At 45.0% G+C, this 24,948-nt stretch overlaps 1 protein-coding gene across 2 annotated transcripts in view; it reads right to left on the reverse strand.

Annotated features, from left to right (window-relative positions):
* The window catches only part of grin3ba (glutamate receptor, ionotropic, N-methyl-D-aspartate 3Ba), an 82,074-nt gene extending 58,307 nt beyond the window's left edge, over positions 1 to 23,767 (reverse strand). For both annotated transcript variants that reach the window (XR_004612719.1, XM_034576301.1), the window contains exon 1: positions 22,911 to 23,767. Coding sequence is in view for 1 of the 2 variants with exons in the window: in XM_034576301.1 (XP_034432192.1) it covers positions 22,911 to 23,444 (534 nt within the window). In the remaining variant the exon portion in view is untranslated. The remainder of the gene's footprint in view (positions 1 to 22,910) is intronic.
* Between the last annotated feature and the right edge of the window lie 1,181 nt (positions 23,768 to 24,948).

Raw genomic sequence — 24,948 nt, forward strand, 5'->3', positions numbered from 1 at the left:
TGAAGGATGAGGCAGGGAAAAAAAGAAGTATGTAGGAGAAAGTGTGTAAAACTATACCCTTAAGACAGATAGAGGGAAGATGAATTTTTTGAAAGATAGCCAAGAGATAAAATGACATTTACGGATCAGAACATCACACGTCTTCCCTTCCATCCGACAGCCCGTCCTCTCCCTGGGACCGATCTGTCACCTCAGCTGGGCCCGGGGATAAAAAAAAAAACCAACCATGCAGATGGGGAACATGGTGCTCGGGAAGGGAAAGGAAATGATTCCCAGCTTTTCTGGCAAACAGAGAAGTAAAGAGATATTTCAGAAAAGTTTCCTATTTTCTGACGGCAATTTCTTTCCGGCGAGTATGAACCGACCGTGCACGAGTTTTGTCACATTCCCCTCACTTCACATTCAGGGTTCGTCACTGTCGCACCAGGCCTCCTCTTTGCTTAAAAAAGCACCTTGTAATGTGCTCTCTCCCCACATTCGCCCGGCATCGACCATCGAATCCAAAAACCTGCCTCTCCGACCTCTAGGCTACTACCTGTACTTCTTCGCTGAAGCATGGGCGAATCAATCCACATCAGAGTTTTATGGCAGTGGGTCTGGTGTGGGGCTCCTTTCGGAGGGTGTGAAATGTTTTCAGAGAAATATGGGGGATCCGGAATGGGCCCCTCTGCTTCATTTTCCCGTTCGGGCACAAAACATTGAGCTGCAAGGAACCTAATCTTCCATTTTTCTGCTTGAGAGGTGAGGCGGCCGGGGGGGGTCGCCTGTTTCACGTGGAAAAGTTGACGTGACATTACACATGAGAGTGGAGAATGTACAGAATCACAGAACTGTGGCACAGGAACCCCTTTATTGGCTGATCTGACATTTTTACATGGACCAAGATTGGTTTTACGGTTATCGAGTTGAACATAACTCTACACGATACAAACCAAACCTAGTCCTCAGAAGCAGAGTTGTCTGATTTGAAGTATAACAACAACAACTAATTTCATCTTTTGGCTTGAATCTCACAGGGTCTCATATTTCTCTGCAAACGTAGGTTCGGATTTGTGAGATCATATAGTCATTTTCAGACATGACCTCCAGATAACGTCCGCACACAATTGGAGCCGGACCTTCTCTGGAGTTTGCAGTTGACATTTGAGGAACGCAGCAAGAGATTCACCAGGTCAGCAACACAGAAGTCTCTGAAGCGTTAAGGTGCAGGCGCAGCGTGCAAGAGGCAGGACATAACGAATAAATTCTGCTGCGGAGATCACGTGTTTTTGTTTGCAGCACATCTCTACCGGCATCGGCCCGTATCAATAAAAGATCTTGAAGCTCGTTGTCTTTCCAAGTTGACGTCTTCTTCAACGTCTTCTACATATACGACATCTTATTTTCATCCTGAGATATATGTATTCTTTTTGTTATTTTCGGTTTTGCGTCCATCGCATGTTAGAAACGTCATCAACTGCCCACGTGCTCACGATGGATCTTTCGGATGATCTCCTGCTGTTTTCACATGGGTTCACTAGGACATTATGTGGAATCTGGGGCTGTCGGGAGAAACTCCAGAGCAGCTAACATTTGTGTTCTCCCATACAGCCCCTCTGGATAATCTCCTGAAATTACCTGGAGACTGGTGCACATCTGAGAGCAGCTTATGTGAGCTTGTGTCGTAATGTGAAGTAAACGTGAATGTTAATATCTCCAAATTTTAATATATTTTTTAGTGTCACTTTGTCCACCTGTTTCCAGTTACCTTCAGAATAAAAGATCTCAGAACATGTATACAGCCGGTTCCTCGCCCAACAGCCAATTACACATTTGAGTCCAGCCTATAGTCAAACAAAGTAGTTTTAATTAAAAAGTTACATTTCACTATGCATGTACATGTTTATTAAATATTTCAGCTTCAACAATGTGCCTGTATCCTTCCTGCCCCCACATACTAATGTGACTGTCTGTGCTTGGCTGAGAGTTTGTGTTCAGCAGAGTAGTTGTCTTCAGAGTTTGACAAATATTAGTCAAATAACCGATGACATATCGCATTAAGCCGTGCGTTGATTGCACTAGACGCAGAACGTCCTCATTAGACAGGCTACTTCACAAAACACCGGTGGCAGCAACTTGATGACATTAAAAAAGTCCACTAATAGCTCTGTGTTTTCCATGCAGATGTTCGCGGGCTTAATGAATGAACAAATGAATTAATTATCGTTATTTACACTTTGCAGCAGAGCCGTCTCCAAAGCGCTTTGTGAAACACGGCCAATGTTGTCACAATAACTGTGCCTCAGTAATTTTTGCAGTTTAAAATGTCCAGGAGCGCTTTCACATTTGTTTTGTTTTTGTGCCCTTGACCAGTTATGCAAACTAATGTCAGATTCCCCTAATCATGTTTTCAAAAGAAAATGTGATTGTATTCATGTAATTCCTGCAGTGTTACAGTGTGCACATGTTTTTCCACATCATAGATTTTACCCGTGGTTCAATCTATGATTTGTGTGATTAATCTTCTTCTGCTTTGTGCAAATCAAAGTGAATGTTCACTCTTCAATCGAACGTGCTCACTGCCCATTGATGTGGAGTCCACATCATTACAGGGAGAAGAGAAGCCTCTCAAAAGGAAGCTTGAGTGTCGTGGAAATCAACAGACGCCGACAGTCCGTTAGAAAGAAAACCGTCAGTCGGTTAAAACAACAGATTGAACAAATATATGGGGAAAAAATAGATTTAGTGGAGTAAAACGGCCAAAAAGCCTGATTCTCCTTTACCACAATTCACTGCATGTTAATAACCAGGCAGACAAACTCATTAAAAATCTAAATATGAGCATCTGTGTAGATATATAATAGAACAGTGGCATAGTATATATTTATATATTCATCCTGAGGAGGGCATAGAAGTTTGTACTGAATTTCATAACTATCCAACCGACCTTAAGGTGGCGCTAGAACTAAAAATAGATCAAATACAATAATTATAATAAATAAAAACAATAAATTGATCAGCCACAAGCAGATTTTCTGACTCTCTGTGAAAGCACTATTTTATATTTTGAGCTCTTACAACAAATGAAAGCCTTACTTTTTTATTATTTATTTTTTTATTCACACCAAACATAACTGCGGACGACAGCATCATTCATCAATCCTACATCCATGATGGAATTTCCGCCTAAGTGAACGTCTGGCGGTCGGGTTTTACACGAAGCCACTGAGAAGGTGGCAGCCGACTGAAAACAGCCCTGCAGCAGGGTCCCATAAATGGGAAGGAGAAACAGTAAAGGTCAACGGAAAGAAAAACACACGCACACATCGACAAGTGGTGATTTCATTTTCCTACCTGTCACTGTGCGGCTAAATAACTCGGTATTACAAGCTCTGGGCTCCATGGTTCTGAACAGCAATCCCCACACAGGTGGGGAAATGAGCAGGAGGAAAAAGCGAATAAGAGGAAAGAGGTAAAACTAAAATGAAGAGAGTGGCAGAGAGATGGATCAAGACATAGAATCGCTGAGGATAAACCAAGTGAGAAAAAAAGAGGAGGAGAAAAGCATGAGGAAAGGAGAGGAGCAGGAAGAGAGATGGAGACACAGAGAGTGGACGGGTCAGACAGGTCTTAAACGGAAATAAAACGAAAATGGACATGGGACGAGGAATTGGAATGGCTGAAGGAACAGGAGGCTGTCCCGCTGCGTGTGCCCGTGGATGAGCGTGCACACACACACACACACACACAGACACACACACACACACACACGTGCACCACAGTGAGTTAGACTCTGGCAGATGAAATTACACACTCATATAACTCTGTAACTGTCGGGGATCACCCAGAAAGGTGACAGGTGACTTTCAGCAGCGAGGTTTCACGGACAAGGTTCCTTCAGCAAGTTCACTCTCCCTCTCTCTCTCTCTCTCTATCTCTTGCCCTCACACACACACACACACACACACACACACACACACACACACACACACACACACACACACACACACACACACACACACACACGCACACACGTAAACAAATAAAGATCATGTTAGATAGAGACAGAGAGCGATGCACTGAAGCTTTTCACAATCGATCCGGTTGAGACTTCACCTTCTTGTCCAAGATGTAAAACTACAGAAGGAACATTTATTACCTATCTTGGCAATGAGACCTGTTGAAATGTTCGATTCACTCTTTCACTCAGAGATAGAATTTGACATAAACCCTTCTTTGTATTTATTAAACGTAATGCCTGGTCTCCGTTTATATGAGAAAAAAAGGCAGACTATTGATTACACTTACATATTTCACTTTGGGAAAATGAGTCTCCTCCAACCTTTAAGCTGTTTTTGGATCAAATCGAATTTTTGCCATTAGAGAGATTAACTCGGGAGAAATACAACCGTGGGTATATCTTTCAAGACCATTATTATCTTACTTGGAAAACTTTTCTAGAGTTGATGAATAAATATAGATAAATCCTGAGCCGCTATGGGCATTGCACACCATCAATTATAGATTCAGTATTGCAATTTGCAGTTATTTATATTCGTCGCTCATTGTTCTTATTATTAATTTCTTTCTTTCTGTCTTACCTGGGTTTTTGGGGGTGTATGGAGGGGGTGTGGGATATGATTGACTCAGTGAACTTGTTAGCTGGTTCATCTTTTGATCCGGGCTATTGTACACTTTCCAAATCTTACTTAATTCGATCCGGGGCCGAGACCCCCTCCTCGGTCCAGGCTGTGTTCCCAGTCACAATGTGTGAAAGCCACTGAGACATCCCAAGCTGTATCATGCAGTCTATACTGCCCAGTGTGTGACAAACTGCAGGGTCCCGTGCCAAGGGAAAGATAGAGAGAGAGAGAGAGAGAGAGAGAGAGAGAGAGAGAGAGAGAGAGAGAGAGAGAGAGAGAGAGAGAGAGAGAGAGAGAGAGTGTGTGTGAGTGGAAGAGAGAGATGGAGATGAAAAGGTGTAGGAGGGGACATGAGAGAGAGAGAGAGGGAGGGGATGTGTGTTTTTGTATTTGTGCCAGAGCGAAGCTGGGACAGGACGCTGTTTGATAAAAAGTGACAGCATCAGAGCGGCAGTCATTAAAGTGTGTGCTCACAATGGGAAGCGCGGGTATTAAACTTAAAGGTATCCGATCCCATCCAGCCCCGGATAAGAGAGCCCAATCCAGTATATTTAGGCTTCAAGGACACTTGATTGAAGCCATAAAAATGAAAGATAACTTGTTGGAACTGAGTCACTGCGGAATCTCTCCCTCAACTTCTCCTCCCTCCCTCCCTCCCCCCGTCCTCTTGCCTCCATCCCCACTCGTTTCCCCCCTTCTCCCTCTCTCCTCTGCGGAGTCTTTATCCTGCCAACGCCGGGCCTCCCCGTCCCCTCACCCTCTGAGGTGGCGTCATGGATAATTGAAAAAGTTCTTGCATTTGGAGTTAAGTAAAGCAGATAAGGTGGAGGAAAGTTCGGAAGGGGAGCGAGAAGAGAAATCACAACAAATATGGAGGATGAGTGTGCGTTGGGATGACGAGGTGGAGAAGGGGTTTCGGGGAGAAGACAGAGAGAGAGAGAGGAGGTTTTCTGTCCTGAGTGGAAGAGGAGGGGAGGAAAAAAAAAAAGGGAGTAAGGAATAAATGGAGAGTTTGTCTGTGGTACCAGGGGTAAGGGAGGGAGAGAACGGGAGAATGAAAGCTTTATCTGATCTACTTAAACCATCGCTACTGTCCACCAGCTCAAAGCATAATACCCACTTATGCAAATACATCCACATCTCTGCTCCCCTGATACCGAGGACGGCCGAACAACAGCGTCACAAAAGTGTGTTTTTTTGTTGTGCGGGCTTGTGTGCAAGTGCGTCTCCTGGGTCCACGTGCATGTTGCGTTGAGTGTGCAGGAAAATGCTGTGCCAGGAAACATCCCCCCCCCACATCCTCTCTCTCTCTCTCTCTCTCTCTCTCTCTCTCTCTCTCTCCCCCATTCCTCCAGCCATGCCTTGCTCCCCTTCATCCCTCATTCCCCCTCCCTGCCTCCGCTGCTCCCCTCCCCTGCTGACATCCCTCTCCCTGTCCCCTTCCTCTTCCTTTCATCTTTCTTCCCTCCATCCCTCCTGCCTCTGCCGTTCCTCTCCTCCCAACTTCGCTGCCTTCGTCGTCTCTCCATCCCTCTCCTTTCCCTTTCCCCCCCACCCCCCCATTCTGCTGCTGCCTTTGTCTGTTCACGGCCACCTCGAATGGCTTCAGATCAATCAAAGGCACTCAGCGCAGTTTGTTAGCGAGCCACTGTTGTGGGAGAATGAAGCCGTGCACCCAGGGGTCTGCCTGCCGCCCTCATAATTAAATAGCAGGAGGACCGTGTGCTTCCCTCCGGAGGACCTCCTGCTCTCTCTGCAGACAGTCTACCTGGGAGAGATTTGTGCCACCGCGAAACTAATCACTTAGGTCTGTGCAATCTCAGGCGCAGCACAGAGAGAAAACCAGCAATATTATTAGGTTTTGGAAAATATCCACTGTTAATAAATGCTCTCGGAGATGCGGCCACGGCTGATTTGAAAGCGGGGTTAACCCACTGGCTGCCTGGTGAATGGGGGCAGGTACACTGATGAAAGCTACGGTCAAGGGATGGACAGCTGCAGGTCCCGGACCTGTCAATCACAAAGTGATTTACGTAAAGCAAGAAAATAAGTTGTGTGTGCTGCAATCAATATCTCATCCTTTAAGTGCCAGCAAGGAATTACAAGGGTCCTCCGCTCTTTAAACTATGTGACCTATTTCCAGTGCACTCACATGCTGTTTGTTTATGCCCAGTGGCTAAAAAGGCCACTGATCAAATTAAAATTCAGACAGAATTTCAAACAGAGGCTTTGGAATCCATAATTAATTATATTTAATATTATTTCACATGGATAAATAACTTATAATAATATATACACTACCGTTCAAAAGTTTGGGGTCACCCAGACAATTTCGTGTTTTCCATGAAAACTCACACTTTTATTTATCAAATGAGTTGCAAAATGAATAGAAAATATAGTCAAGACATTGACAAGGTTAGAAATAATGATTTTTATTTGAAATATTAATTTTGTTCTTCAAACTTTGCTTTCGTCAAAGAATGCTCCATTTGCAGCAATTACAGCATTGCAGACCTTTGGCATTCTAGCTGTTAATTTGTTGAGGTAATCTGTAGAAATTTCACCCCACGCTTCCTGAAGCACCTCCCACAAGTTGGATTGGCTTGATGGGCACTTCTTGCGTACCATACGGTCAAGCTGCTCCCACAACAGCTCAATGGGGTTGAGATCTGGTGACTGCGCTGGCCACTCCATTACAGACAGCATACCAGCTGCCTGCTTCTTCCCTAAATAGTTCTTGCATAATTTGGAGGTGTGCTTTGGGTCATTGTCCTGTTGTAGGAGGAAATTGGCTCCAATCAAGCGCTGTCCACAGGGTATGGCATGGCGTTGCAAAATGGAGTGATAGCCTTCCTTATTTAAAATCCCTTTTACCTTGTACAAATCTCCCACTTTACCAGCACCAAAGCAGCCCCAGACCATCACATTACCTCCACCATGCTTGACAGATGGCGTCAGGCACTCTTCCAGCATCTTTTCACCTGTTCTGCGTCTCACAAATGTTCTTCTGTGTGATCCAAACACCTCAAACTTTGATTCGTCTGTCCATAACACTTTTTTCCAATCTTCCTCTGTCCAATGTCTGTGTTCTTTTGCCCATATCAATCTTTTCTTTTTATTGGCCAGTCTCAGATATGGCTTTTTCTTTGCCACTCTGCCTAGAAGGCCAGCATCCCGGAGTCGCCTCTTCACTGTAGACGTTGACACTGGCGTTTTGCGGGTACCATTTAAAGGAGCTGCCAGTTGAGGACCTGTGAGGCGTCTATTTCTCAAACTAGAGACTCTAATATACTTGTCTTCTTGCTGAGTTGTGCACCGGGGCCTCCCACTTCTCTTTCTACTCTGGTTAGAGCCCGTTTGTGCTGTTCTCTGAAGGGAGTAGTACACACCGTTGTCGGACATTTTCAGTTTCTTCGCAATTTCTCGCATGGAATAGCCTTCATTTCTAAGAACAAGAATAGACTGGCGAGTTTCACATGAAAGTTCTCTTTTTCTGGCCATTTTGAGAGTATAATCGAACCCACAAATGTGATGCTCCAGATACTCAACTAGCTCAAAGGAAGGCCAGTTTCATAGCTTCTCTCACCAGCAAAACAGTTTTCAGCTGTGCTAACATAATTGCACAAGGGTTTTCAAGGGTTTTCTAATCATCCATTAGTCTTCTACGGCGATTAGCAAACACAATGTACCATTAGAACACTGGAGTGATAGTTGCTGGAAATGGGCCTCTATACACCTATGTAGATATTTCATTAAAAACCAGACGTTTCCACCTAGAATAGTCATTTACCACATTAACAATGTATAGAGTGTATTTCTGATTAATTTAATGTCATCTTCATTGAAAAAAACAGTGCTTTTCTTTGAAAAATAAGGAAATTTCTAAGTGACCCCAAACTTTTGAACGGTAGTGTATATTCAATATCAACAGAAAATTCTCACATCTGCAGCGATGCCCCTCATCTCTTCTGAGGGTTCCAGCATTTTTAGCTCATTTTTTCGTTTGGGGTTTACAGATATTCCAGCTTTGTTTTGAATTGGGTCCGACAGGAATTTTCAGAAAGATAAAACAGATAAAAACAGATAAAACAACCAAGCTGCAGACAGACAAAGTTAGCATGGTGCTCAGAGCGCAAAGCTACCGAGCAATCCCCTCATGAAACCCGATTTAAATTCACCAGATCCAGATTTGTATGTGGATATTCACCAAATTGCGCACACTCATAAATATCAGTCCCCTCACTGTGCCTGATTAGTTTTTTTCACACCAAGATCCATAAATTATTGAATAAAAAATCCCTGGATCTGCCCCCAGGTCTGGATTCATGCCCAGATTTTAAAGGGTTCACTCCAGACGTGTACTTCATCCTTCCACCAAGTTTTGTCCGGTAGTATTTGCGTATTCCTGCAAACTAACAGACCGGAAAAGACAAAACTAAAAAAACATCCTTCCTGGCGGAGGAAACAACATGCAGAGCATATGGATCACGAACAGCTAAAAACTGAATATTGCATTGGAATTCATCAGTGACAAACAAACCCAAGAGAATGCTGACGCTGTTCCGCATCTACTGGTGCAATTATGCACATTTGGCTTAACAACCTTATGAGATGCTGTTTTGTGTTTTATTTTGTTGTGCTGCACACACAGAAGCAGCCAAAATTCATACAATGCAGGTTTTTGTTTTTCAAATATCAAACTCAACATGGAGAGAATAAGGAAGAAAAAAAAAAAAGTTGTTGCCTGCTACAAAATTCATCATTTCACCTACACGGAACCAGATCCAACACAATTTTGCACAACAAATGGAGGACAGGGCATGAATACCAAAGTGCCACACACACACACACACACACACACACACACACACACACACACACACACACACACAACACTTTCCATACCCAGCGTTATGACGACAGATGCACATGCACGCTGAGATTGGCAGAGCATCGTCACTGCTGTGAAAATCCTTGGCACACCCGACCTGTGCCACAGTGCAGCTCCAGTCACGATGGTCTGATTGAGACTGACACAGAATGGACAGACTGGTCACATCCCGGTCTCACCGGCTCAGTTTAACCAGAGCTGACACGGCTGCCAGTGAATGCTGCAACTGTATACAGTGCCATTTGGAAAATTAGCACTGTTAAAACAAAGTCCGGGAGGGGCTGTCGCCGGAACGTCCAACACAATGATTGCTTTGCTGAGTCATAAGCTTTTGCTTTGTTTCTCCTGCCAAGCGAACAATGAGTCGCGGGATAACCGGTTATCCCCTTATCCATATAACTGTACAACCATGCACACCAGTGGCTGCATGAGAGGAAGCCTCGTGTCTCCCAGTTGACTTGCATGTCAAAATCCAACTACTTATTTACTTGGAGCAAAAGATTTGCCAAAAATTCAGAGCGTGACATTTTAATTTTCACGCTTCATCTCTCATGGAAAATTGTTTTTTATTGCTAGCAGGAGAATTGTTGCTCGAGCATTCAACATTTAGGCAATCTCGTCCAAAAGAGAATATATAGGAAATGCATTAAACAGCGAATCCACAACTAAGCTGTTTGGCGACGTCGGTCTTGTGATTGATTTGTTTATCGACAAGCCAATGATATTCCCGCCATGGACAGGGCTGTGAATTTTCCTCCCTACAGAACATCTGTCTCCAAGAAGTGATAAGAGGCAATAAAGACAAGCTGAAAAACACGAGTTCTATCATTTCTTTCTTGTACTTTCTTCTCAACGTCACATTATCACATGATGTGTAGAAACGGTTTAAACATGAGATTCCATTTCTAAAGCATAGATTTCCACCTGTTCTCCTGTAGAATCTCGAACAGGAATTGAGAGATTCCCTCGTCCCCTCGATTCAATTTTATACCTGACAAATCTCTTCAGCAGTCATCACCGCTGAGCTACCGGCAGAAAAAGATATCTCCATCAAACCTTTTTCACTCAGCTGTCCTTTCCTGAAAAGGATCCTTCCACCTGAATGCCTCAGCTCCAGTCCACTCTTCTGTCGTGACATCAAAAGTAAACAGTGTAACTTCAGCAAAAGCTCAACCCGACGGCTCCTTAAAACACTTCGACCTGCTATTTTAACTCTTTTTTAACTTAAATGCTTGTATATTTCCGAAATTCAAAAAACAAGTATTCACAGCCCTGTTTTCTCTGCCTGAGGTGATTCAGAAAGTATTGATTCCTCTCAATTCTGGGCTGTTTCCTGCTGCCACAGCCTCAGCAACACATTTGTAAAAAAACATTAGGAGAAGAAAAGAAGTGGGAACAGTAGTTTTTTCTTCTGATGATATAACGTTGAATGACGATGACATTCATTTTGCTGGTAATAAAACTATAATGATATTACAGTGGCAACTCAAACGGAAAGACAACTTTTTCTATGCACTTTATTCAAAACCACGTTAGTGAATACAGTAGCTGAATTGACAACACGGCGATGTCAGACGCACGCCTGTCTACAAACCAGTCAAACCAGTCAAACATAGGTAGACGTGATGTAGATGATGGCGACAGGATGTACGCTTGTCATTCCAAAAGTCTGAAGTTATCTCCCTGAATTACAAACCTGATCAAATGTAAATATTGAGACATGAACCTCGGTTCAGACCATGTTCCGGACGTTCAGGTGTAAACGCTCCTCAAGTCTCAAAGTGCCGTTTGACCAGGTTCTTCAGTTCGCCCCTTTAAAAGAGGCACAGTGATCGGGGGACAGATACAAGATATGCATGCAACTGACCTGAATTACAGTGAAATATTGCTCCACTCTCTAGTGTGACTTGGCATTAGATAAGTGCGGCAGGAAGCCGCTTTAGCGCTATCTGGAGGACGGTGTGTCCTCTGCTGTGAAGGGCAATGAGGGAGGAAAATTGATCACACCCTCTTTCTCTTCTCTCTATCACACTTTTTTACGCTTTATTTCTCCGTCTCCTCTTTTCTTTTTTGTGTCAGCCCGCCCTCCAGCTCTCATTTATTGTCTCCTCGCCTCATTCACCCATCCGTTGCCTTCAATCCGCTCATTTTCAAATCCCTTTCCCTGCCGCCCAGTGTCTTGAGGTAACTTTCTCCCTCCGTCGGCGGTTCCCTGCCTCCTCGAAGCTCGTAAATGGTGTTTATGCGTTGGATGTTGTGCATGTGAATATCAGATCGTCTTGATGTTTCCCCTGCACCAGTGCTCAGCCTCAGGATTTATCTACTGTTCCGCTCTGCTCTGCTTTATGGAGGCAGCTCACACACAGAGGTCAATACGGAGAGAGAGAGAGAGAGAGAGAGAGAGAGAGAGAGAGAGAGAGAGAGAGAAAAAGAGAGACAGAAAGTGAAAAGAGAGAGAGAGAGAGCGCTGAAACAAGATTTCACAACAAATGACAAGTGCGGGTGTTTATGATCGATGGTCCCGGATACAATCTGACTGAGTGTGTGTATCCATGCATGTGTGGGGCAAAACTCTGTAAGTGTGTGTGTGTGTGTGTGTGTGTGTGTGTGTGTGTGTGTGTGTGTGTGTGTGTGTGTGTGTGTGTGTGTGTGTGTTTTATGGCATCTACACATGTACATCTATGTAGTAAATATGGCAGTTACAGGAGATTACAGGTGCGTCAGAAGGGGGGGGGGGGGGGGGGGGGGGGGGGGGGGGGGGGCTCTTCTGAACTGTGTATCTATCTGTACGGGGAAGAGGAATTTCGCTAAAGTGGATTTGAAAAGAAACAATAAAGTTGAAGCTTTAACTTATGGCTGTTTTCATCCATGTCAGATAAGCAGGTTTAGGAAATGTAGCACTTCATATACTTAATACCCCAAGAGACCGAATACAGTTTAAGTACTTGTGCCGTCAAAAATATAATTACCCTGCAGAACTCCCAAATATATATATATGTGTTCTCCGATCCTTACAAATGTTTTTACAAGTGGCAATATCAGCCCTGTAATTTGTAATTGGTCAGGTACTAGAAGTGGTCCGTCACCTCAAGCAGCCACTTCATCATCTGAATCAATCAAGTTACTCATAGGGACCGACTGTGACCCCAGCGGTCCCCACGGTATTCCATGACTCCATTAGGTTTCACCGTGTTGGGATGCAGATCACAGGACTGCCCCTTGTGGAGACTTTTGACAGTCTAATTAGTCGCCGTCACCACTGGACTCATGAAATAAAGGCAATTATAGTGCTCGCTGCACCCCCCCTCCTTTCTAATGCAGGACAAACACAACAGTGACCGTGTGGAAGCTGCTCGTGACTCAGCACATGTTCACATGCTTTAATAACATCTGGTGCTGATCTAACAAGCTTCTGATTTCAAACAGAACAATCTAATGGAACAGTTGGTTCAGCCCGAGTTTGAATATTGTATCATGTGGTGTCGGAATAATGGGGAAATTAAGTCTCAACTGGGAAGGTTCACCTGAAGTCAGATCAACAAGTCAGAGAGTCGGCGAAAGAAATGTTGGTACACGAGTCAATTACAAACGAATTATCATAAGTCACCCATTGTGACCGGGATGGTGGATGGTGGCGGCAGCTGATCGTGGATCAGGGTGGCAGCTGATCGTGGATTATGCAAACAACTAGACTGCTCCCTTCATCTCTGTCGGACGTTTTCTTCTGCACAAATACGTTAAACATTGACACACTTATACGTCTTTGTTAGACGCTGTCTTTTCTCATCAGTGTTGTAATGTTGTTGTTTTATTGATGTGCTCTATTGCACTTCTGTCCGTCCCGGGAGAGGATCCCTCACATGTGTCTCTCTGAGGTTTCTTTGGTTTTTTTGGAGGATGTCACACCTTGTTATTATAACTTTACAATTTTACAATTTTTACAAGCAGCTCTAAATAGTAGCTGATAATGAGAATTTGTCAAATATTATTTTTCTGCCACTTGAAGACTCCCTGTCCGTCTCTCCCAAGCACCAAACACCATCTGACTAACACGCATACATTTTAAATTATTTACACACCTGAACCTTTTTATTTGCTCTTTGTTAATATGCAAATATGAGACAGAGTTGTCAACATGACAACACATTTTGTTCACAGCATGTTTTTTCCCCGTGTTGACTTCAAAGCACATGAACACACTGACGTCGGAAACCGAACCGCTTCCAATGCAGAGTGATTCAATTCCTAATGGTTGAGGCTCTTTCACTGAGACAGGAACGAAAAACTCTCACTGACTGGTTTGTGTCTATGATGTTCATCAGTCAGGACAGGAAGTTGACACCAGGTCAACCAAGCCTTTGAACCCCCCCCCCCCCCCCCCCCCCCCCCCCCCCCCCCCCCCCCCCCCCCCCCCCCCCCCCCCCCCCCGAGACTTTCAAGGCTAAGACACCGTTGACACAAATATTATCAAGTTTTATCATCTGCCTGGTTTCGTCCTTCACGGTCCTGCGGACTTCTCCACTTCTTTCTTGCTGCGACGACATCTTGCCCTCAATATTATCTTTAGCACGTTAAACACATGCTAAATTAGGCTGAGGTCACATTACGGACGATGCTAATCAAGAAGATTCCACAGTTCGACCTTAAAAAACTCCTTGGCTGCCTCGTCTGTGTGTTTACGATCACCGCATTATCTTAAAAGCCAGCATCAGCCTGAACGTGATTATTTAATTTCATATCCAAGCTGGAGTCGAGCCAAATGGGGGAAATGGCTGCGTAAAGTGGTGTAAACGATGTAACGAGGTGTGTTTTGTGCGTAGGCGTGAATGCCACCGCTGCACTGTTGTGTGTCTCCTTGTTCAGGCAGCCTTTCCTCTGTGGGCAGGTGCCGTTGAATTCCATCCAGATGGGCTCTAAATCATACCTGCTTTCTTGCCAACTCACAACATAAATATCCCAGAAGGAACACAGAAGTTACCTTGGGGTCCACCATCTTTCAATCCCGTCTACACTTCGACCGCCTCCCAAATATCTTCATCTCTGGCAAGCTCTGGTTCCGACGCATTTTCTCCTCCTGGTCCCTTTTGTCCTTATTCTATCCCCGACTACCGTTCTCACTTTACTTCGCTGTCTGATTCTCGGTTCCTGTAATCATTCTTTTGTTTCACCTCTCGACCTGTCGGAATCACTCACTCTGTCCGTCTGAGCCTGTTTGGTTCCGTATTTATTTTCCTCGCATTACTCTTCACCCGCTATTTTAATGTGGTCTTCCTCTTCCCGGACCTTTATCCCACTTTCTCGTCTTCACCCCCGGGTGCTTGGCTAACCTGTCGTTTGGGCACTCGCTCAGCCATGTCCCACAGCCATCTGTCAGCAGCTGTTTAATCTCACATCAGCACATGTCTTCCTCACCGTCTCTCTCTCCGCTCTTACCTCCTGTCTGCCTCTTCCGCCTGCTTGTCTTTCACCTGCGACCTATGGGAGCTTCCATAGGGTCCAACGTGTTTTGTATCCAAGTCTGCCCTTATCACTGACGCCCACCTGGCCTAGATGTCTGGTGTTCTGCCTCAGTGGCCACCTACTGTAACGCAATAACCCACAATCTTGTGTGTGTGTGTGTGTGTGTGTGTGTGTGTGTGTGTGTGTGTGTGTGTGTGTGTGTGTGTGTGTGTATTAACAACTGCTGCACAATCAACAACATTAGGGGAAGTCTCTTCAGCAGGATGTGGAAAGTTTGGAGGATGACGTCAAAGTGTATTTTGAATAATTAGGCATGAGTGCTATCCATATGTGCACAGTGTGTGTGTAATCAATAGACAGGCTGTGTGCGTGTGTGTGTGTGTGTGTGTGAGTGAGTGTATTTTTCAATCTCAGATAGCTCCAAGTTATCACTCACTAATCCTCTAATGAACCAGCACAGTTAAGATAAAACCGGCCTCCATCAATCTTCTCAATGGAAGAGAAAGCACCACGCGTGAGTCTCCTGTCATCCTCCTCTGCCTTCCTTCAATTCCACTCATCCTCTCCCACCCTCCATCATCCCTTCTTCACTCCCTTCTTCCTCCATCCTTGACTTACTTCCTTTGGATCACTCCTTCCCTTTTCCAAAATTACCCAGTTCTTCCAACCTTACGAGATCATTCCTTTCCCTTGTTCTTAGATCCTGATCCCTCCCATTCATTCTTCATTCATCCTTCCCTATATCTCCCTCATCCTCTCTTTTCCTACTTCTGCCCCTCGTCTCTGCATTTCTTCCTCGATCCTTTCTTCATGTTCTACTACTCTACTTCCTACCCGAGTCCTCTATCTCTTCATTGATTTATCCTTCCCTTGTCCCCTCTCTGATAACTTCCTGTCACACCTGATAACTACTACTATCTCCTCCTACCTGATTCGTCCTGTTTCTCCATCCCCCCATCCTCTCTTTCCATTTCTTCCTTGATCCCTCCTTTGCTCGCCTTTTCCCTCGATCGTGCCTTCCCTGATCCCTCCCATTCATTCATCATTCCTCCTTTCCCTTTATCTCATTTTTCCTCATTCTGCTCTTTTCCTCATTTCTTTCTTGATCCCTCATCCCTTCTTTTTCTGCTTCTGTACTTAGTCTCTGCATTCCTTCCTTGATCCCTCTTTTAATTCCCCCCCTTCTCCCAACTCCTGTTTCTTCCTTTCTACTCCCAGCTCCCCCCCTGTTCTCCCTCCACCTGTCCTTCCCATGTTACCCACTACCTGATTCCTCTATCTCTTCATTGATTTATCCTTCCTTTGTCCCCTAACTTCAGCGGCTTTCAGACAATGGACTGAACTCCGGCTAATCTCCTAAAAATTATCTAGAGGGGCTGTATGTGACGATGCAAATGTCCGAGTCACTTCCTGCCAAGTGAACTCATACGGGAATGCAGCAGGATTGTGTCTGGAGATTCACCCCGATGACGTTTCTAACAGGCAATGGATGCAAAACGGAAAAAACAATACAAGGCTGAAAAAGAGGAGCCATACATGTGGAAGATGATGAAGATGTCAACTTAGAAGACAACGAGATTCGAGAGCTTTGCAGACATTCTCCCGAATTCATGGCTTTCCTGCCATACCTTAAAGCTACGACTATTTCCAACAACCTGATACCAACTGTTTATCCTTCATCCCTCGTTCCCTCGTAACCCAACACCCTCTTCCCCCTCCTCTCCGCAATCCCCACCAACTCATTCCGTCTTTCCTCATTGATCCTTTGTTCTTTGATCCCTACATACGTCCTCAATCCCTCTATTAACTCTATGCTGGAGATGAACCACATCTCCTCCTCTCCCTGATACGTGCAGCGCTCTCTTTCCTTTCTGCCTCCCTCCAACACGGCTTCTTTTACTGTCTTAACAGTGCACTGGTGGGGAGTTACTGGAGACATATGTTTCACTAGAGGCAGAAACACAAACCAAACATTATAACACTGACTCAAATGCCATACTGAGCAGCTCCAACACGCCCACAGTCCTTTTGGTAATACACACACTGCTGTTTCTGCTCTGCTCAATTAATCTGGCTCAGTCAAGACTGCGCCGAACTGTCATCTTAACACTAATAAAGAAAGAGCTCTGAGCTGTTTGCATTAAGTGGCCTGCTCGTCTCAAACTGTCAGTTTGCCTCCGGCTGTGGCTCGGCACAAGTTTTGTCCCTCACTTTCCACTCGTTTATTCCACTGTGGTTGAGGCACAAATCCCCTCATCATCTCAAAGAAAACACTAAAGGCCACACGGCCCTGTAAAGCCTCATTAGGCTTAATAACCTTTAGTGAGCGCGGAGCAGACACTGTATGCGTGTGTGCGTGAGTCTTGTGAATGCAGGTGTGCGTTTGTGTGGGTTGCGTGCGCGTGTGCCTCTCCGTGTGCATTTGAGCGCACGGACTTTGTGTAAGTGGGTGAGAGCGTGTGCGCCGTGTGGGTCCTTTGAGAGAGGGGCTAGCTCAGAGCCACAATGCGTCTTATTCAGCAGGGTCCCTGGATTAAAATGTAATTTCATTCAAAGTCGCAAATTGGGTTTTTTACTGTACTAATCTTCATTTTACTAAGCAGAATGAGGTATGTCATTAAAAAAAAAAAGAAGTGACTTAATTAAAGAATGCGGGATGGATAGATTGCAGACGGGAAAGGAAAGTTCCCCCACCAGAGGAGTGAAGGTTATTCCGAATCATAAACAGTGAAAGCCCCCTTGAACAATACGGTACAGAAATACGCCCGAGTGTGTGTTGCGGTGATTATGTTGGAGGAATAATGGAGAGTTACATCAGCGGAGTTGCAGTTTGGGCGTTCCACTAATGCTCTGATTCACACCGACTTAAATTGCAGCTGCAAAATAAGATAATTTGCAAATTATGTCAGATAACATTATCAACAATAGCCCAAAAAACAATAGAACATAAAAAAAAACTGCAGAGAGGCGGAGGAACAGAGAGCAGTAAAATATGCCGGTGGAAACTAGAGACTGTGAATTAGTCACCGAACGCTCGGTCTATTATTTAAACCTTTCATTATTTTGTTTGACACTTTTATGCCTTTAATTGACGGGGACAGGAAATGTGTGACTGGCAGATCAGGAGTTAAAGTGGAAACGGCTCAGGGTATTGAGGCGGTGGGCCCCCGAACCACACTGCCCCATATTAGACCATTTAATTTGTGAATAACGGTGGTAACCGAACTACAAAGAGGAAAAGAAAAATATGACTGCCATTCAGTGTCAGACTGTGAAATATAGTCCTGTGCTTTACAGAAGATTTCCAGGGTGTATTTCAACAGTGTTTAAGAGTCGCTGGGAGTAAAACGAGCTGCAGGAACATGGCTCCCACTGAGCAGTGACAAATAATGAATTCACACCATACCACCCCTCTCACCTAATCACATTCAGGAATCAGCAAAACCATTTCCCTCAGCACTCGCTGCTAATACATTTCTGGAATAGAAATCATGATCCACGAAATAATCTCTGTGATATTATCAGCCAATCTGTAAGTGTTGTGGTTAGACTGCGATTTTAAAAAAAAAGGCCGGCCACATTAAAAATGAACTAAGATTGCGTAGATATTCTTTTTAATTAAATCTGTTGGCAATTGTGCAAACGACGTTATTTAATCCTGTGATGACTGCGCCACTATTACCGACTCGCCCCGTCATACTTGCAGAATACCAATTCTAAAAAATCCATCTCATTCAGTTTTGTCAGATTGAGGCTGCTTTCTGATTCCTTTACTCAAACATCAAATACCCCAATTTCATTTCTTCCCCGAATTCCACTAATGGTCAAATCACCAGCCCAAATGCCCATAATGGCCCTGATGGGAATTAGAAGCCAATTTCCTTTTTTCCTTCCCCTTGTCTGTCCCTTTCTTCCTCTCTCCTCTCCTCTCCTCTCCCCCCATCCTGCCTGCCATAGATGGACGGAAGAGATTTACAGTTAGGGGTCACACAGTGGTTCTAATTAGCTTAAGTAGGTTGGAAGGAATAAGCACTTCCTCTCCGAGACGCATCAGCCACAGTCCCACAGCTCCTTCTGACTAAGCAGAGAGGGGAGGACACAGACGGACAAGCGAGCGCCGTGTCCGTCTGCCTTTCCCGTCCTTTTGTCTCTGTCCCTTCAGAGTCTGTCTATTGTCGGGATTGGACATTTCTTTTGACGATAAGGAACTTTTGTGATGATTTATGGGAGAAATGTGCTCATCTAGTAATGATGACATCCCTACAGTGGGGGTTGATGCAGTCTGGAAAACCCTCATCATCATTATCGTTTTCCTCATCATCATCACCCCTAAGAAATGTCGTTCATGCTGCCCCCCCATGTTGCAACTCGAAAAATATAATGAAAAATGATAGTAACACTCACGCTAATTACTTCCCGAGTATTTTTCTCGCAGACATATCCGTTGACCTTGAGGAGGTGTATTTCTCCTGCGATGGACAAAGTCATTTTCTCTGTTTTTGCGAATTTAAAAGTTAACTTAGAAGTTGGAAGGAGGCACAGCAAGTGTCTTGTGCGTGTGTGCGAGTTGCCTCCCTGTCTGATATTCAGGATCTGTTCAGCACAGAGACATGGGCTCAATTCCCAATACCCTGCAGAAAAATCTTCACCATTTCAAAAACTCGGGGGAGAGGATTCTCCTTCCAAAAGCAAACACAAACAACCCCCTTCCTCCGCTTTTTGGATCAATCTATGACGAATCAGGACATTTTCCCTGGCAGCCGTGTTTGTTTTGTCTCTGTCTTTCTCCAGAACCTCCTCCCACCTCTCAGGAGCATGCCTCCCTCCTGGTGCAAAAAATGTAAATAGCCTTTTAATTCGAATTATTTGTGTATTTTGCTATCGGCAGATAAACCAGCTTCTGCTTCCTGTTTGCATGTGTAAACAATTTGCCTCCCTGTTGACCCGATGCCCCGTCCTCTCTGTGTGGGTTTGGGAACCCACCTCCCGCCAGCCCCTTTTATTTCCCCTCTCATGTTGCTCCCTGTCTATACACATGCACCCTGGAGTGTCGGAGAGCGAGAGCATGCAACAGTCCTCATGCACTGATTCATTCTGTTTCAGAGTAGCAACCTTTGACTATTTCATTATGAGTGAAGCAGTTGCGTTTTTTTTTTATATCCTTCACTCTGCAAAACATCCGGATAATTGTGAGATAGAGTCCAACCGATGTAGATTTCCGGCGGCTGATACCGATATATCAGCTGATACGTGCATAAAAAATGATTGTCATTACAGTTAAACCACAAACCATCTATCTAAATCTCTGTCTGTATATGGAAGGCATATCTCGAGTGCCATTCATCTCGTCAGCTTCACACTTGGCAAGTGTTTTTTTTAAGGGCCCAAGGAAGAGCAGTGTCGAATTTGCTGCTATTTGGACACGCGATGAATTCAATAGTGATAAACTTTGAATAAAGAGGCGACCGGTGTTCTGCATCCGCACCAACAACTGATTCTCCGGTTTAGTTTCTCTGATTTTTGTATAAACCGGTGAACAGCTCTTTGTGCAGCAGCTGCGGCTTCAGGGTTTTGTGGACTGAGTCGGTCTTTACTCGCTGTGGCTCAATTACTGCTCATCACTTTTTATAGTTTCAGATAGAAACGCTACAACCAGCATCATCACAGGAAACAGCCCATTCCAAACGGACATGTTTAGAACGGCCACTGCACCAGGACAAAGAAAATACAACTAAACTTGAGAAAAATGTAAATTCACAGCTTGTTCTGTATAATAAATGTTTTCATATTGGCAAACATTATAAACATGAAATAACGATACGTATATGAAAGGCTCACATCAGACAACTGATAAATCCGACGGCTTAAACTGTCAAAGGCAAAACCTTCAAATTGCTTGATTCATTTGTGCGCAGTCCAAAACAAAGCAGGATTAGTGATAATCTTAATATGCAAGATTCTTCTTTATATTTTGTCGTAGTAACATGGCTGCGATTTGTTTTGGAGTTTTTTTCTGTTTCTCGCAGCGCTGTGACTTTTGGCTGTGGATTTTCTTCACTTGTTTCCTGTCTCTGGCCCGAGTCCCTCACTTGGCTGTTAGCTTTTACTATTCAAAGCTCCGCTCTGTCTCTTCTGCTGCTAACAAACAAACAGATGTCTGGAACACACCACCTTCGGCAATCAAGAAACACTGACACTGGGCAGGAGGAAGCCGATTGCATGAATTTAATATAACGCTGGAGCACTTTGGTGTAGGATAAACAAACGCTAACCATTTCCATTTGTGACATTTTTGAGAAAATACTGAAAAGCAGAGACGGGTTGACACAGAGAGAGAGAGAGAGAGTGAAGGTTGTTTTTCTTTTGCTCGGTGACTACTTGGCACCGTTATGCAGAAGTAAGAGACCTCCTACAGCTAAAAAAACCCTCATCCTCCTTCCTGGCCCACCCCTTCTTCTCTTTCTCCCTTCATCTCCCTCTCTCTCTCTCTCTCCTCCTGCTTATCTCCTTGCGTTACCGACACATTCGTCAAGTGCTGTGACTTCTCATTCATGCGAGCTTTATTGAAATCGAATAAGCAATCCATTGTCGACAAAGAGACACGACAGGAGAAAGATTTGAGACTTAAACTATATATCTCTTCCACCGCTCCTCCCACTTTCTCTCCTCGCAGTGTCCGTGATGCCACCTCTTAGTTTTGGCCTGTGGGTGTGTGTCTCAGTTGAACCCGAACGAAAGTTGAAAGTCCTTTTTATGTGTGTGTGTGTGTGGGTGTGTGTGTGGTGTCTCGTTTGACCCTGTGCAAGTGTGTTTGCGCTCAAATGTTGTGTGTGTGGCAGAGAGAGGCAGTTGGCTGCTCAGTTGGAGAGAGGCGGATATGACTGGGGCTGGATTGACTGACTGGCAGGCAGCTCGATTGCTGCTGGGAATACTAACATAACACACACAAATGCTTATTGCCTGCCTACAAATCTCTACACACACATGGCAGCAGCAACACACACTCTCTCTCACACACATACAAATTCAAAGGCTATGTGATCACACACAAGTACCCTGCGCTGCGGGCACCACACTTCTGCACAGCATCCATCTATCAGGGTCTCAACTGTTTGAATGATTCAGTCTGAAAGGTGCCAAAACAGAGCCATCTTCAGTCACACACACACACACACACACACACACACACACACACACACACACACACACACACACACACACACACACACACACACGTATGTGCACTCTCTCAGACAGAGGCAGACTCTGTTAACACACACACACAGACACACACACAAGAAGAGAGCTTAGAGAGGAAAAAAAACTGTATTTCACTTCAAACCTCGGCTGCTGGAGGGCGTCAGGGTTCAGTCGAATACTGAGGCCGAGCCACCAGATATTAAACATGCATGTGAAGGGGCCTGCAGGTTCACCAGCCAAGCTAAGCCGAGCGAAGTTTGGCTGGAAGAGAACATTTAGTGCCGATATTTAAGAATCTGAGACACCAAATTACATTTTAATCAACTTATTATCCCGTCCTACGAGCACATCATATTCTTTTGTTCCCTGACATTATTATTCTTGTCACTCTTAAGGGGTTGGATTAGGAAGAATTGCTTTTATCCTCCCTGGAACAATTGTTTGTTTTTCTCCATGCTATTGCTTCGCCTGAAACCATCTTTCATCTCTGCCTGGACATTTTTGCACCAGCTCAGACATCAGAAGCCTCAGGGTACCAGGGAGTCGCAGGTTAATCCCAGTTCCAACTCTGATTAAGATCCAAATGGAAAATGTGTCTGGCCATGGATTGTTGCTTATTAAAGTGCGAGGTGCAGAAAGCATTAACATAATGACATATATTCAAATAACCTTCACTGTGGGTTTTTATGACGGCTACAAGTGCAGCAGAAACACACACACTCTTTCTCCATCCATACCTTGGTCACGAGAGGTTCTGTGTCCTCCAGGATGGAGATGAAGGGGATCTCCAGAAAAGAGGAGAGGAACTCCACCTGGATCAGCTCCTCCTTGGAGCGGGGGAAGGCGAGCACGGCGGACACCCCCCTGACCACCAGGTCCTGGCAGGCGCTACGGGACAGCGACTCCGGGTCCCCTCCGGCGGGCGACCGAGCCACCATCTCCAGGCTCAGGTTGTAGGGCAGCAGGGGGGGCGTTTGGGAAGTGGTGGTGGAGGAGTCCGCCGCTCCGCTCTGGTGCCGGAGGCTCGCCAGGGCGCGGTTGAGCGCGTTTTGTATCCGTACCGGCTGGCGCGTCGGCAAGAGCGCACCGAGGCGCACGGTGTGTCCTATCCGGGCGAGGATGTGGCAAGGCTGCGGGTGCGGGAGGCAGGGCTCCGGGGAGGAGAGCACGGCCAGTGCGTGAAGCAGCAGGAGCGCTCCGGCGCAGAGGAAGAGGAGATGGGGTCTCCCGGGGGCGAGGCAGTAGGTCCAGAGTCCAGGGAGAGACACCATGCTGCAGCTCCGACACACAACAGAGGAGGACTGGGCTCTGCTCGGCGGGAGATGGCATAGCTCCCTCTTTCTCCCAGCTCCACCGCTTTCCTCGGACTTGATGGCTCTTTTCTTTTCCCTCCTCTCTTTATCTGGGTTGATGCGCTGTCAGCGGTGAATTGTCGACGTTTTGACGCGTCGCCTCTCACCTCCTCAAAGTTTTTTTTCTCTGGATGTCAAACAGCAGCCGGGAAAGACGCGCCGGTGCCGGAGAGGAGAGATGCGCGCACAGAGCTTAGAGCGGTCGCCCCGCTTCTGTCAGTCTCTGCTGGAGGAAGGCTCACCAGCTGTGTGTGTGCTTGTGTGTGTGTGTGTGTGTGTGTGTGTGTGTGTGTGTGTGTGTGTGTGTGTGTGTATGTGTGTGTGTGTGCTTACGTGCGCGTGCGTGTGCGTCCATGCGCCCGCCCGCCAATAATCTAACCTCTCACGGAGGCTGCCTCTTGTTGAATTTTAATGAAAATTCGTCGGGCAACATTTCCTTCCGGTTCTCCAGATCCCAGAGAGGAAAATTTGCACCTAATGTTTTTTTCATTCATAATTCAAACTACAAGCGATCGAAGAAGCTTTCTTGTAATTATATAATGATTCTTATTTGAAGATGCGCAGTCCAACGCAGAAATGAGTTTGCTTCTGCATGTGACCAGAGTTTACTATTGAATTTGTGCATTTTAATGAAGGGTAAACTCACATAAGTCGATTTTTATTTCCTTGATAGCAAAAGGAAAGCAGAAATCCTTCAGACACACACATGCATGTCGATCAAGAAGAGTTTTAAAGGGAAAAAGACAGGTTTCATACCTCTATAGTGAAGTGCCGGCTCCTTTTTGCCAGATCTGGGCCACAAGTAAGCCAGAGCAAAACCGTATGTCAACCAAAGCTGGCCCATATTTGTTTTGTGCTATTTTGGCCATATTCAACATTTACCACATGGGCCACTTTAGGTTCACATCCAGACTGGACTTTGCAGAGAACACGACATGTTTGCCAAAAAATTCCCAAATTTTGGGGGGATATTTCGGTTACATTTGCTATTTGACAAGTGGGACACTTTAGACTCAGGTCCATTTTGTCCGGGCCACAAGAAGACCAGAAGTGTCACATAATTGGCCCACATTTTTTATTAACCATCTTTGGTTAACCATTTTCATCCTACCTGGTTTATCCGCAGTGAAGGTTTTATAGTCTATGTCTTTCATAAAATGAAACAGAATTTGCTTTATTACTGTTCCCATATGTGGCTTATATAAGTTTGACTGATTTTCATACATTGCATGTCGGCTATTCCAGGGGTCTGTTAAGGAATCGGCGCAATCTGAAGACCCAAGGTCACAACTTTGCAATGCAAAAGCTCTGCAATTCAGCTCGATATAAAGCATTGCAGCACCAAAACAAACGTGCTTTTACTTTGAAGGCCACTTGCTAAAGAGGAAGTAATTCTATGAATGTGGTTTCCATGACAGAGGTC

The sequence above is a fragment of the Hippoglossus hippoglossus genome, chromosome 22 (assembly GCF_009819705.1).
Source record: "Hippoglossus hippoglossus isolate fHipHip1 chromosome 22, fHipHip1.pri, whole genome shotgun sequence".
NCBI classification, from domain to species: domain Eukaryota; kingdom Metazoa; phylum Chordata; class Actinopteri; order Pleuronectiformes; family Pleuronectidae; genus Hippoglossus; species Hippoglossus hippoglossus.